This window comes from Lupinus angustifolius, chromosome LG06, assembly GCF_001865875.1.
Source record: "Lupinus angustifolius cultivar Tanjil chromosome LG06, LupAngTanjil_v1.0, whole genome shotgun sequence".
Taxonomy (NCBI): Eukaryota; Viridiplantae; Streptophyta; class Magnoliopsida; order Fabales; family Fabaceae; genus Lupinus; species Lupinus angustifolius.
The window spans coordinates 5401402-5416371 of record NC_032014.1 but is presented as its reverse complement, the minus strand read 5'-3'; the positions used below and the strand labels follow the sequence as shown (position 1 = coordinate 5416371).

Here is a 14970-nt window from a genome sequence, read left to right as displayed (position 1 = left end):
CTCTAGATATATATCTCTTTCTTTCACTTACCTAAGAGCAATGAAAAAGGACATATGTGAACTTTCCTCTGCATGGGAAGGTGATAATGGAAATTCTATGGATAAGAGGCTAAGGCTATTTGGCTTTGAGCTGAACCCATCCAAGAATAATGAGGGCTGTGTAAAAGAGCCTGCAGAAGGAGATGAAAGTGTGAATTCCACAAACTCATTTTCATCAGGAGAGAAAATTGCTCAAGAGAAAAGCTCAGCCGGGGACCAAGATGAGAGAAAATTTGAGTGCCAATACTGTTTGAAGGAATTTGCAAATTCACAAGCATTAGGAGGCCACCAAAATGCTCACAAGAAAGAGAGAATGAAGGAAAAAAGGTTGCAGCTTCAAGCCAGAAAGGCTAGCATAAAATACTACCTACAACCTTTTCAAACAAATAACCATGGTTTTGCTTACCATGGCTCTAATACTCATTGGTTCTATGACCCCTCTTCATATAATAATAACTCTGATTTCACCTTCTGTGAAGAATCTCAGATCAGCTTCAACTCAAATGATCAAAATACCAATTTTGTTACTTCTGACAAGAGATATTCAAATTGGTATAATTCTCTGCCATCCCATACTCCTTCTAAACAAGATACTTCTTGCATGTTCACTTTCTCCAATCCAGATAATAATAATAGGCCTTTTATCTCCGAGCCTTACCATTTACCTGCTTCAAACCAGAGCCATAATAAAGCTTTGGATCTTCAACTAGGCCTAAACTTGGAATCAAATACAAGAAGCCTCTCTAAGAAGGGTGTAATTTAATTAATATATGACATATAGGTCAATCAGTAGTTTCTTTGATTACCTTGAATTATTTTATTGCATCAAATTCTGAAACATCTATTGTATAGTGTATACAATTCATATGCTATGTTTATAGCATCTACCAATAGCAATTACATTTACATACATTCTTCTACGTTCGTAGAACATATACAAGCTGCTTTCATATTGTTTTAATTTCCTCTCCTTCACTCTCTCAACTCAATTACCTATTTGCTTATCAGAAACAGATTTTTATATATTCATATAGATTTATACAGTAACAGTCTAACTTAGTAGTTGTATGTCAAGGGTGTAAAACTAAGTCAATTTCAAGCAGGAACTTTGTGGTATTACATGGGATGAAAATGTTATCTTCTTTTTTTGTGAGTAGAGTGATTTAGACAGTAGTTATGGTTATTGTGAATTGTGGTTGGGACGATTATGAATTTTTATGGTTATGTAATTATAAAATTGTTTTGGAGTTTAATGTTCTCAAAATGTGATTTAATGGAGTTGTGTTAATGACAATTGTAATATTAAAAGTCTGGATATATGGTGTGATTAGCAATTTCATACATGTTAATGAGTCGAAAGTGAGAGTTCTAACATTTCAATAAAATTATTCACACTCAAAACTAATTGATTATAATTTCGTAAAATACAAAATTGTGATTGTTGAATAATTTTGTAAAATACAAAATTGTGATAAATACCTTATGGTATCAATAATGATTAAGAGTTAATGATAATCAAGCAAAATGCATGTAATCTTCAATTATATTATCTTTATTTAATAGTGGTGATAATTAAGTATGAATGGTAAATGATGCAATGACATCATAAATAAACTTTTACATTATAGCACTTACGTATTTTTCTCTTATTTAAATAATATAAATATATATAAACACGTTTGTGCAGTAATAATTCCACATATTAGGCAAAATGCATCAAATAAAAGCCTTCATCCCTAGGCAAAAAATGAAAAAGGAAAAAATTAATAATGAATTTGATCCATCCCTAGGCATCAAAAGTAATTAAATTAATCTCACTAAACATCCATCCCTTCTAGTAGTTGAGTCAAACGACACGCTTATAGTGTTCTATAGTAAATATGTTTTTGTTGTTATTCTCAGCTAAACCTATGTTGCATTGTCTTTTGCCAACGACGTGTTCCTTTTTAATGCTTTTCCTTTTTCTCTAATTTATCATCAAAAAAAATCATGATCCAACTTTCCTTGTAACGAAGTCCATCATATATATCTAGCACTTATGGTAGGTATTGTTTTCATCTATTGAAATATTGTAGTACGTTATAATATATATATATATATATATAATGTTAGTATAAAGTTTTATATATAATTAACATAAGTTTTATATAAGTACACATTATTAATTTGAATTACTTATACTTAAGAATGATTAAACATGAAAATTTGATGATGTGGTTAGTGCATATAGTTTTTTCTTTTCTTCTTGGTCTTATTTCTTTTCTTGCTGATATTAAAATACATTTTACTAATTTTAAAAGCTTGATTCGTTGCATTTGGAGCTATCTCTCGAGATACACAAGTGGAGCAAATAAATGAGATGCCTTGTTTTGAGGTGTTCCATTTCGCCACTTGAACAAGAAAGCTGCGTATCTAGCTAACCTTTTTACTATAAAAAATCATTTGATTATTTGTCTATATTATATTCTATAGCATTCATGTTTGTTACACAACAAACCTAACGTATTAGACTTAATTTAATTGGTTGGCATTTAAATTAAATACCAAGATGCCGATAAAACCCCCATCGATATAACTACTTTATTTGTAATAATAAATTAACATATCACACTCAAGTTTTTTTGGTGTACGACACATTTTTTATTGTTGAATACTATTAATTAGCTTATGCTTAATTAAAAAGAGAATATATAAATGAAGAACTTAAAGTCACTACCGTCCGTTCCCTCTACTAATAATTTAATTGTTTCTAGGATAAAAAAATGATTGAGTGCACAGGAATTTCTTTATTATATTAATTAGAAACCAACTCTTTAAGAATACTATTACATAATTGCAATTTAATACTCTCTTCTTTCTAATAATAGTAAAATATACAGATCAAAACGAAACCATAAAAACTTCCCCTGATATGGTCACTAACTATTAGTATATTAGAACTTTGAAACTTGTTTTAAAAATACTATGGGTTTTGACTTCTGAGAGGGGATATTTTTTTTTAAAGGTCAAAAACTGCATGGATAATCAAAGTGAGTTGCAGTAATTAACAGCTCAAGTGTTTATTACAATTTTATTTTTAAGTAAAAATAGGATTGTTATTATTTCAGTTTGGTGCTTATTTTCCTTACCCGTAATTATTGCCATGAATATCATCCCCTTTAAGAACATGATCTCCAATGGGAGGACCACCATAGTTGAAATTTTTATTTTGCAGGCAGAGTCTTAGAACTAGGCAACGTCCTTGCATTCTTCAATGATATCAAGGTTCCAATTAGAGATGAATATTACATTCCCTCCCTCAATTTCTTTGTTCATGGTGCCTGAGATGGATAAAGTTTTATGTGACTTTCCTTGCATTCTTTGTTCGTAATGACAGGTTGACCATTCACGCTGAGTGGTGAATGTCATGGAGATCCTAATCACCCTCAACGATAAATTATAGGGAATGAGGACTAAGATAATTAATATACTGATATTATTAAGATTATTCTTTTACTCTTTAATTAAGGGATTAATCTTTTTCGATATACATGATTGTCCTTCTAATAAATGTTGTTTTCATAAATTAAATTATTTTACATTTTAATCATACTAAGATTTAGTAATACTTTATACCATTAGATTATCAAATATTTAGATAAGAGTAACAAAATATCACACAAATATAAAATATGAGAGGGAGATTATCAAATAACCAAAATGCAACGGGGCAAGAGTACATGGATTTGCAGCTGATGTTTTTGAAAGTTCAAGTTTTATAATGAAATAACCAAAAAATGCAAAAGAAAGTTCAATTTTTTGAAAAATATTTCAAAAATATATATTGAAAAGTATTACCTGGTATTGCAAAAGTAATTAGCAAGACAAATATTGCAAGAATCTGAAAATAATAAAAACTTCAAATTTTAGTTCTTTAAATAGTTAGTCCTTTAACACTAACATGTTTTATCAAAGTTAACAGCGAGGACTAAAAACTTCAAAAATATAGGGATTAAAATCAACCCAAGTTACAAATGTAGCTACGAAAATAATATTAAATTTCTTTTCTAATACTTGCTAGCTGTGTTTCATTAAAAGTATTCAGTAAATTAGACATGTATATCTAGCCAAGCAAATTTTATATATATGTCCCTATATACAAGGAGATAAAGGTTGATAAATAATTCATTCATCAATTTATTGTTTATAAGATAAAATTCATTGATATGTGATAAAAAGGAGGAAATCCATTGATAATTTACTTCAAATAATTCATTCAACAGTTTATGTTGTTCTTTACTGCCGCATATGGCTCTATATGTTTGGTTTGAATTATTCTCCCAGCTAAAGTTACGATGGCTTATTAAAAAAACCAATTAAGTTGCTTTCCTAATTTAGTCACATTTTAATATGGATTGCATCCCACGTTATCATTTTAGACCCATTCCATAATTTAACAAAATATGTAACACAATATAAACTAACGTTTGATTAGGACTTTTAATTATCCAATATACACTATTGAATAAAATATAATATAGTTAGTCGGTCCAACTACCGACCCTTCATCGGATTGGTCATAATTGGAATGGAAATTGATAATAATTCCTTGATGGCTTTCCTAATCTTGAAATATATTTTCAACTATATCTTAGTATTTGGGTTGAGTATTAGGCTAATTATAGTTAAAGTTAGTTTCAATTGTTTTAGTTAGTTAAGTTTTGTTTACATGTATATATAGTTTATTTTTATTGTAAACTATCATTAATTCAATTCAATATGATGAGGAGAAATATTATTCAATTCAATAAAGCTATATTTTCATTCTTTCTTCTTCTTTGAGCTTTAAGCTTTTCTTATCTTTCTCATCATGAATATCTCATCTTTCTTCTTCATCAAAAAGATTTGTGAATGTCTCATACCATTTTAACATGTTATCAAAACATAATTAATTTTTGGCTTTCGCTTATGTCTTCCATCTTCTTTGTCTCCGTTCATGATGCAAGGCAACAAGCACTCATCTTTAAAGATATGAAATTTAGCAGAGACCATTAAAGAATCAACTACAACAACAATATTCAAAAGAGAGATAATGAATTCAGTAGGGGCCATTAGAGTGATAAATGTTATGGCTTCAGTAATTGAAAGAAGCATGGCAAGAATAGAGAAGAATGGTTCTTGGTCTTTGATTCAAATACATCACACCAATCATTCACTACAAAAATAGTTTTAGAGGTTCAGAGATTACTTTCATATTCAGTCCAAGTTTTTATACATGGGTCTTTTGAGTGATTAAAAATTCTCCTAGCAAGGAACAAAGGAGCTTCAATGCATTTCTCCATAACTATCTTTAAATTTTGCAACCGTGAAAAATAATTCTTGGACGATTCTTTTAGTTTCTTTTCTTATTCTTCAACAATTACCTCCAATTTTATCTTTTATTTAATACTCTATTTTATTTACCTCTCTCGTTAAACACACAACATTAAAGTGTGTTTTTTTCTTCATCGAAGCATCATCTTAGGATCAAGATTTTAAGATCCATTTTCTCTCTTTCATCTATTATGGTTGGTTTGATTGATTAAGCTTCTGTCAAAATAGATGGTTAAGCTTTGGATGAAGTTGCTTCTGTCAAACTAGATGGTTAAGCTTTGGATGGAGTTGCTTCTGCCTATGGTAGTTAAGTGTCAATATTGCTTCATATTCATATTTAAAGACTGGGAGATAAGGATTCATTCACCAGTTAGAGGAGGTATTAGAGTATATGATCGTGTTCAACACAATTATTTTCAAGCTTCGAATGCATGATACATTCCAGCTTGAGGGGACTGTGGAAATATATTTTGAACTATATTTTAGTATTTGGGTTGAGTATCAGGCTACTTATAGTTAGAGTTAGTTTTAATTGTTTTAGTTATTTAAGTTTTGTTTACATGTATATATAGTTTACTTTCACCGTAAATTATCATTCATTCAATTCAATATGATGAGGAGAAATATTTTTCAATTCAATAAAGCTATGATTTCATTATTTCTCCTTCTTTCTTCTTCTTTAAGCTTCAAGCTTTTCTTATCTTTCTCATCATAAATATCTCATCTTTCTTATTCATCAAAAATATTTGTGAATATCTCCTAACATTTTAACATCATCCTTAATCTTAACTTGGAATAAATGATAAAAATACACATTTACATATTTTATGACAGCACCAATCCTCCAAATCAAATCATGTTATATGGTATTTACCAATCAGTTCAATTAGTAAACCAGTCTCCATATTTATACAATACATATATCATACATGTAATTAATATGTCATAATTAAAAAAATATTAATTAAACTTGGTCATTAAACTTGGTTAAACTATAGCGTATCTATCAAAATCAATCTCTCCATGACTTTTTTATATAATTTTAAAACTATATGTTAAAAGATTTTTAACATGTAGATATTTGTACATAAGCCTTTAGTGAATTTTATTATAAATAATAATGTTTATATTTGTTATTTTAATTTATATACGGTTTAATTGGTGTACTATTTGTTGAATTATATCATCTTACCAATACTTTCACTAGATGATTAGCAATTCAAGATTATAAAATGACTAAGAACAATAGTTATCGTGAGAAATGAAAGCAATTAATATAGATGATTAAATATTATTTAAATGATTAAGATTAAACATATGTAACTTTTTTAAGTGATTGCATGACCAACAACTAACTTTTAATTATAGTTATTCATTATAATTGTAAGATCCAAATTTATTGTTTTAAGGTTTATCATTTGAATCACTATTATTATTATTCGGTATTAATAACACTTGCATACTAAATATTATTTGATTAGTTCATTGATGTTCAACTTTTCTTTTAGTGTTTGTTATATAAACTTATACATAATTATCTAATAAAATATACGATTCGTATAATCGAACAATGGGAAAAAAAGTGAAGCTTGATGATAGTCATGAAAATCTTTGTCTAAACCAAAAGGGCGCGGGGAAACAGCCGAGGAAGCAAGACAAAACTAAGTGGGGTGGTAAAGAATAATTTGGTTTTATTCCAATAATTAGTTATGATTCTCATTTTTTTGTTGCAAAATAAAGCAATATATATTTAATGTAAAGGAATTAGGATGCGTGTGACATGCACTGAGTTGATTATTTACATTTTTAGTATAATAATACAGTTTAAAATCTATGTACGGGTGGTGTAAACTTTACACTTTCAACATATCATCTATCATTAATGTGTAATATTACTTTTTGTTTGAGCATCAATGATAATTAACATATGAATTATGATTGATTGCTGACAATTTAAAAATGCTTGCACTATTTATGTATATATATTAAATTCATAATAATAAGTGTTTTTATGTGCAATTAATAATTGTATTTAACCCATTTGCATTAGAAATTTAATTAAAATTGTGTTCTTATTAGGCATATGTGATTATTATACGCAAATTGAATTGACAAGTTCACTTGATCTTTGAATCCACCCTATGGGAAGAATATATGACTTCATGCAAGCTAGAATGGCTTTTTCTATTGTATAAAGAACTTCCTCTTCATCATTATCTTAAATTTATTTTATGTATTGGGTATATTAATTGAGTACATAAAAGGATTGAGTGCGTGCCCTTATAATTTTTTAAGATAATTAAAACATGGCGTGAGTATTGATTTGTAATTCAATACTAAGAATTTAATATATATGATGTAAGCTTTTATATAATTAATACATTATAAGTTATTTATTTGTATAATATTTACTTAAAACATACTAATAATTAACAAATAAATAGTTAATGATGTATTAAAAGTGTAAGACTCTTAAACTGTTAATATATATAAATTATTTTGTATAATATTAACACCACATGCGTACTTTTTAAGATTTGGGGAGATATGCACGATTCAGATTAATTTATACCTCCATGATGTTGATTATATAATATTTTTATTTAAACTTACGGTTAGAATAACAAAAGCTGGTGAAAATTTTGATAAGACTCACATTAGCACACCCAATTAAAAATACGGGTGTGAGAGTCATACCGATGATACATAAAATAGTTAACAATAGTTTAGTATTTAGTTGTTTTTTAGGATGACGCCGGAGCTTAAAGACTAAAGCTATGTAGAAAGTAAAAACAATAAATTTATGAGAGAGAAGATCCACTTATTTGAATAGTAGAGTTTCTTAATTTACTTCTCATTCTATCCATTAATTTTATGGAAATGTAACAATTTAGGTATGTTAACTAATTCAAACCTCCCAATTTTACTATTTAAAGCAGTGAATCCCCCTCCCAATTTTACTATTTAAAAAGATTAAAAATCAAAATGAAATATTTTTTTTGAAGATTTATGATCGAAAGAAATAAAAAAATAGCTCATAAAATTTCAAACTAGATGGTTAAGCTTTGGATGGAGTTGCTTCTGCCTATGGTAGTTAAGTGTCAATATTGCTTCATATTCATATTTAAAGACTGGGAGATAAGGATTCATTCACCAGTTAGAGGAGGTATTAGAGTATATGATCGTGTTCAACACAATTATTTTCAAGCTTCGAATGCATGATACATTCCAGCTTGAGGGGACTGTGGAAATATATTTTGAACTATATTTTAGTATTTGGGTTGAGTATCAGGCTACTTATAGTTAGAGTTAGTTTTAATTGTTTTAGTTATTTAAGTTTTGTTTACATGTATATATAGTTTACTTTCACCGTAAATTATCATTCATTCAATTCAATATGATGAGGAGAAATATTTTTCAATTCAATAAAGCTATGATTTCATTATTTCTCCTTCTTTCTTCTTCTTTAAGCTTCAAGCTTTTCTTATCTTTCTCATCATAAATATCTCATCTTTCTTATTCATCAAAAATATTTGTGAATATCTCCTAACATTTTAACATCATCCTTAATCTTAACTTGGAATAAATGATAAAAATACACATTTACATATTTTATGACAGCACCAATCCTCCAAATCAAATCATGTTATATGGTATTTACCAATCAGTTCAATTAGTAAACCAGTCTCCATATTTATACAATACATATATCATACATGTAATTAATATGTCATAATTAAAAAAATATTAATTAAACTTGGTCATTAAACTTGGTTAAACTATAGCGTATCTATCAAAATCAATCTCTCCATGACTTTTTTATATAATTTTAAAACTATATGTTAAAAGATTTTTAACATGTAGATATTTGTACATAAGCCTTTAGTGAATTTTATTATAAATAATAATGTTTATATTTGTTATTTTAATTTATATACGGTTTAATTGGTGTACTATTTGTTGAATTATATCATCTTACCAATACTTTCACTAGATGATTAGCAATTCAAGATTATAAAATGACTAAGAACAATAGTTATCGTGAGAAATGAAAGCAATTAATATAGATGATTAAATATTATTTAAATGATTAAGATTAAACATATGTAACTTTTTTAAGTGATTGCATGACCAACAACTAACTTTTAATTATAGTTATTCATTATAATTGTAAGATCCAAATTTATTGTTTTAAGGTTTATCATTTGAATCACTATTATTATTATTCGGTATTAATAACACTTGCATACTAAATATTATTTGATTAGTTCATTGATGTTCAACTTTTCTTTTAGTGTTTGTTATATAAACTTATACATAATTATCTAATAAAATATACGATTCGTATAATCGAACAATGGGAAAAAAAGTGAAGCTTGATGATAGTCATGAAAATCTTTGTCTAAACCAAAAGGGCGCGGGGAAACAGCCGAGGAAGCAAGACAAAACTAAGTGGGGTGGTAAAGAATAATTTGGTTTTATTCCAATAATTAGTTATGATTCTCATTTTTTTGTTGCAAAATAAAGCAATATATATTTAATGTAAAGGAATTAGGATGCGTGTGACATGCACTGAGTTGATTATTTACATTTTTAGTATAATAATACAGTTTAAAATCTATGTACGGGTGGTGTAAACTTTACACTTTCAACATATCATCTATCATTAATGTGTAATATTACTTTTTGTTTGAGCATCAATGATAATTAACATATGAATTATGATTGATTGCTGACAATTTAAAAATGCTTGCACTATTTATGTATATATATTAAATTCATAATAATAAGTGTTTTTATGTGCAATTAATAATTGTATTTAACCCATTTGCATTAGAAATTTAATTAAAATTGTGTTCTTATTAGGCATATGTGATTATTATACGCAAATTGAATTGACAAGTTCACTTGATCTTTGAATCCACCCTATGGGAAGAATATATGACTTCATGCAAGCTAGAATGGCTTTTTCTATTGTATAAAGAACTTCCTCTTCATCATTATCTTAAATTTATTTTATGTATTGGGTATATTAATTGAGTACATAAAAGGATTGAGTGCGTGCCCTTATAATTTTTTAAGATAATTAAAACATGGCGTGAGTATTGATTTGTAATTCAATACTAAGAATTTAATATATATGATGTAAGCTTTTATATAATTAATACATTATAAGTTATTTATTTGTATAATATTTACTTAAAACATACTAATAATTAACAAATAAATAGTTAATGATGTATTAAAAGTGTAAGACTCTTAAACTGTTAATATATATAAATTATTTTGTATAATATTAACACCACATGCGTACTTTTTAAGATTTGGGGAGATATGCACGATTCAGATTAATTTATACCTCCATGATGTTGATTATATAATATTTTTATTTAAACTTACGGTTAGAATAACAAAAGCTGGTGAAAATTTTGATAAGACTCACATTAGCACACCCAATTAAAAATACGGGTGTGAGAGTCATACCGATGATACATAAAATAGTTAACAATAGTTTAGTATTTAGTTGTTTTTTAGGATGACGCCGGAGCTTAAAGACTAAAGCTATGTAGAAAGTAAAAACAATAAATTTATGAGAGAGAAGATCCACTTATTTGAATAGTAGAGTTTCTTAATTTACTTCTCATTCTATCCATTAATTTTATGGAAATGTAACAATTTAGGTATGTTAACTAATTCAAACCTCCCAATTTTACTATTTAAAGCAGTGAATCCCCCTCCCAATTTTACTATTTAAAAAGATTAAAAATCAAAATGAAATATTTTTTTTGAAGATTTATGATCGAAAGAAATAAAAAAATAGCTCATAAAATTACACTGGCAGTCTGGCACACAAAAATCTCTAAAATTATACATTGGTAAAAAATATTTTTTAGATTTAATATGTATATTAGTGTAAGTGTTTTTACACTGTTAGTGAATCATTCACCACTGATTTATTAATTACTATTAATTCGTAAACAAAAGTAATATAAATTAATAGTAAATGATGTACTAACAATCTAAAAAACTTTACATTATCATTATATAGATTTTAAACTCTATAATAAGAAGGTATACATTCCATTATGTTACAAATATAAAAGGGCATTCAGAACTTTCTCTACCTGATGAGTAAGGAGAATTTCAAATTCCTATATTATTCACTTACAATTACTTACAATAATCAACGTAAAATTAGTGATGTTATTGGCCTAGTATATTTATGCACAAATTTATTTAATTAAATATTGATTAACAACCTATGTACAATTTAATTAGTTGCTGTCATGTCCAGATTTATTTTGCGCATCAAACAAATAAAATATGTACACAATAACTCAGACTAACCATAAGTCCATAACTAGAGAAAGAAATGTTCCATATCATACCCATTTAATAAATTAGTTTATAAATTATCTTAACCCTAGAAAGGTAACACATCTCATTCAATATTTCTTCTTAATAAAGTTTAAAATTATTTTTAATCCTACCAAAGTTTCATTTATCATTCCAAGCGAGACATATCAACTTTATATATGGATCACTTTTATGATTAACAGGTAGAGATTAATTTGCTAACATAATATAGCATGAAAAATAGATATATGATCAGTTTTTTATATTACACTATATCATCCATAATTTATATCTAATAATCTTTTAAATACAAGTAATTCAAATGATTAGTAAATAATATAGTAGTTGTGTATAAATCTTTACTCAACATTTCAGAATCTATTTTTAGTTTTTTACATTACACAATGTATTCAATCTTGGACTGGCCTACATTTTGCTGAGCCCAGCCATGATTTTGATTGGAGGCCTATTTTCGGGAGTAAAATTGTTAGGGTAGTCCAAATATGTGAACTCTCCCCACTAGAGTACACTAGACAAAAAACCCTCTCAATATTTTTCCTAAACGAAATTGGTTCTACTACATTTCGTAATATGCTCGTCCATTTTTATTTTTTATATGTAAAAAATTTTGACGAGCAATGAAAAATTCTGTTGTTGTATACTGTATATATCACATGCCTGATGCAGCATTTTAGGGAACATGTTAAATTTGTTGCTCTTCGTTCCAATTAATTCCAAGTTTACTGACTTAGAATTTTGGCCCGTGATTTCTTCCCACTTCAAAACCTTGATTTTTCAGTTCAGCTATGTTTCATTTCATTTTTTAAGTAATAAAAATTAAGGTGTTGCATCATTGTCTCTACGATGTGATAGTAATTAAGGAGACAAGGGTAAGGAAAAGAGGATTTCATATTTAGGTAGCTAGTAGCCTTCTGATTAGTTTCTTCATTCCTTTAAGACAAGACAATATCTAATGTCAAAAGCAAACCTGTCTCACACTTTCATTCCTAAACATCTAAGTTGAAAAGGATTCAAACCCTCCCTTATAGCTAAGGAACATTAGATTAGATATGTCGTTGAAACTTGAAGGTTGAAAGTCAATAATAATTGCATGAAACCCCACACTCAGAAAGTCAGTTTTTAATTAATTACTCAGAAGTTTTCCTTGCATTTTCCTGAAGCACCAACCGACCCTTCACTTTTTATCTTTATTTTTTGTCATACTTGCATTCTATGTTTATTTCTTTTGTGCATTTACTTTTTTTTTAAAGAAGAAACATTTTTGTTGATCTATTAATCTGAAGTTCTGAACTACGCTGTGAAAAATGCATCGCCTTTCCGTAATAATTCTGTTTAGTGAAAATGAATTGTAACCTCAAATCCACATAACTAATTGCATCAAGTTAAATAAAATTTGGAATAGTTACAGTTTTTTTCCCACATGAGACGATTTTGTCCCAGTTGAGAGAACGTGTAAAACATAATGATAGTAAGTAACTGTCAACAGTTCACACATGATAGTTAAACTCAAGTCATTGTTCAAGAGGAACAATACATGTAACATCTGAATCAAACTACCCGATGGTAGGTAGGAATATATATTTATTAGTCCAATTCGGTAACTAACATTCCCTTTTTATAAAAGGGAAAAAAGAAAGATTTTTTTCCAGTATCGGAAAGGGATCAGAATAGTCCCGCTGTAATGGATCAGTCTACGCTGGATTCCATGCTACATGGCTGCTTGCAAGGCCAATATTTCTGCTGAAAACCCTAAACAGTTTGGTGTATACTCACACAAGAATGCGTCAAGTTAATTAAACGATATAGTATGACACTTGATGAAATACAAACATATACAAGATAATATTCTCCTAATAAATTAACTTACAAATCCTTCCAACTATATCGCAAACTGACTGATGTTACTGACACATGCCATCTTTCTATGGTTAAATTAAAGGCACTTTCAGGATGATTTTTTGTTTAAATATGTTAAATGATAGTATAGTTTAAGTGTATTACAATAGATATACATGAAAAATAGATATAGTTATATGGTTCTGATATCAATAATTATGGTACATAGTACATAGTTTTATGTTGTTTTTTGTACTAATATATGATGAACTTGGTAAGCTAAAACCTATATGATATACCCAATATATAGGTTAAATGATAGAACTATGTAACTATGTACAATAATATATTTGTGTTTGAGTCTCCAATCTAGTTAGAGTAGCATCAGTTAGCTTGTCATTTCCTTTGTCGTTTAGGGAAGAGAGTTTGTACACCCAGATGAATGCTACCTCGACTGCATGTATGTGTGTGAGGAATGTGGACCATCGATGGGCATGTCATGTCCCTGTCCTATTTGGTTTATTATTTCGCAATATATATATTTATGTATATTTATATGCATATGTGATTTTTCTGCTACAAGTACTTTGAATGTGAAGTCTCCTACTTGTTGCTTGGGTGAGGACTGAGTACAAATTGGTTATCTGGGACCAGTTATGATGCGTTTTTTGTCAAACCCGTGATAAAAATTAATGCCAGAAGTCTGTTTGATTTTGTCGTTGTTGTAAGAATAGCTTTCAAGATCAACATATTTTTCACACCATATATTGTTATCAGTACTCCTCGTCATCTCATTAGTGACAATAGCCACAGTGGCCAACAAAACTCACCAAGTTAGACTATAAACTAGTTATATCACACAACACTTATAACTGACCTCACTTTTGAAAATTGAACTAACCAAAGATCTCAAATCTCTACAACTCAGTTTTGAAGACATTCATCCTCAAGTTGTATACTTCACAAATTAGTCAAATCCCATATGCTCCGCGAGAAAGACTTGCATGGAGACGAAACCATATAGAAACGACTAATAAGATATTAACAACATATTCATATTTTAATTTTAATTAAATTTAATTTTAACTAGTAACATAAAAAATTATAGAATATATTTGTCTTCAGATACGATGTGTTACATACGTTCCATGCATATGCATAGAAGTTTTTTTCTATGCCCCGCCTGAGAAGTTTGTATGACCTGAGGTTCAACAAACAAAATTCTGAAATCCATCAGTGTGACATATCTTACTAGTTACATCATGTCCATTGTTTTGTCATGGTGTGTTTGGGATTCTATTGAAGATTTGAGTTTTACAAACTAACTTTTAATAAAAATAACTTTGATGAATTATGTTCGGATTC

The 14970-nt window shown here is 28.1% G+C and overlaps 1 protein-coding gene across 1 annotated transcript; it reads left to right on the top strand.

Moving 5' to 3' along the window:
• LOC109349224 (zinc finger protein 5-like) lies at positions 1-2399 on the top strand. The gene is made up of 2 exons (XM_019589952.1): positions 1-885; positions 2387-2399. The coding sequence occupies exon 1, from the start codon at positions 41-43 to the stop codon at positions 800-802; it is 762 nt and encodes a 253-aa protein (XP_019445497.1). The 5' UTR covers positions 1-40; the 3' UTR covers positions 803-885; positions 2387-2399.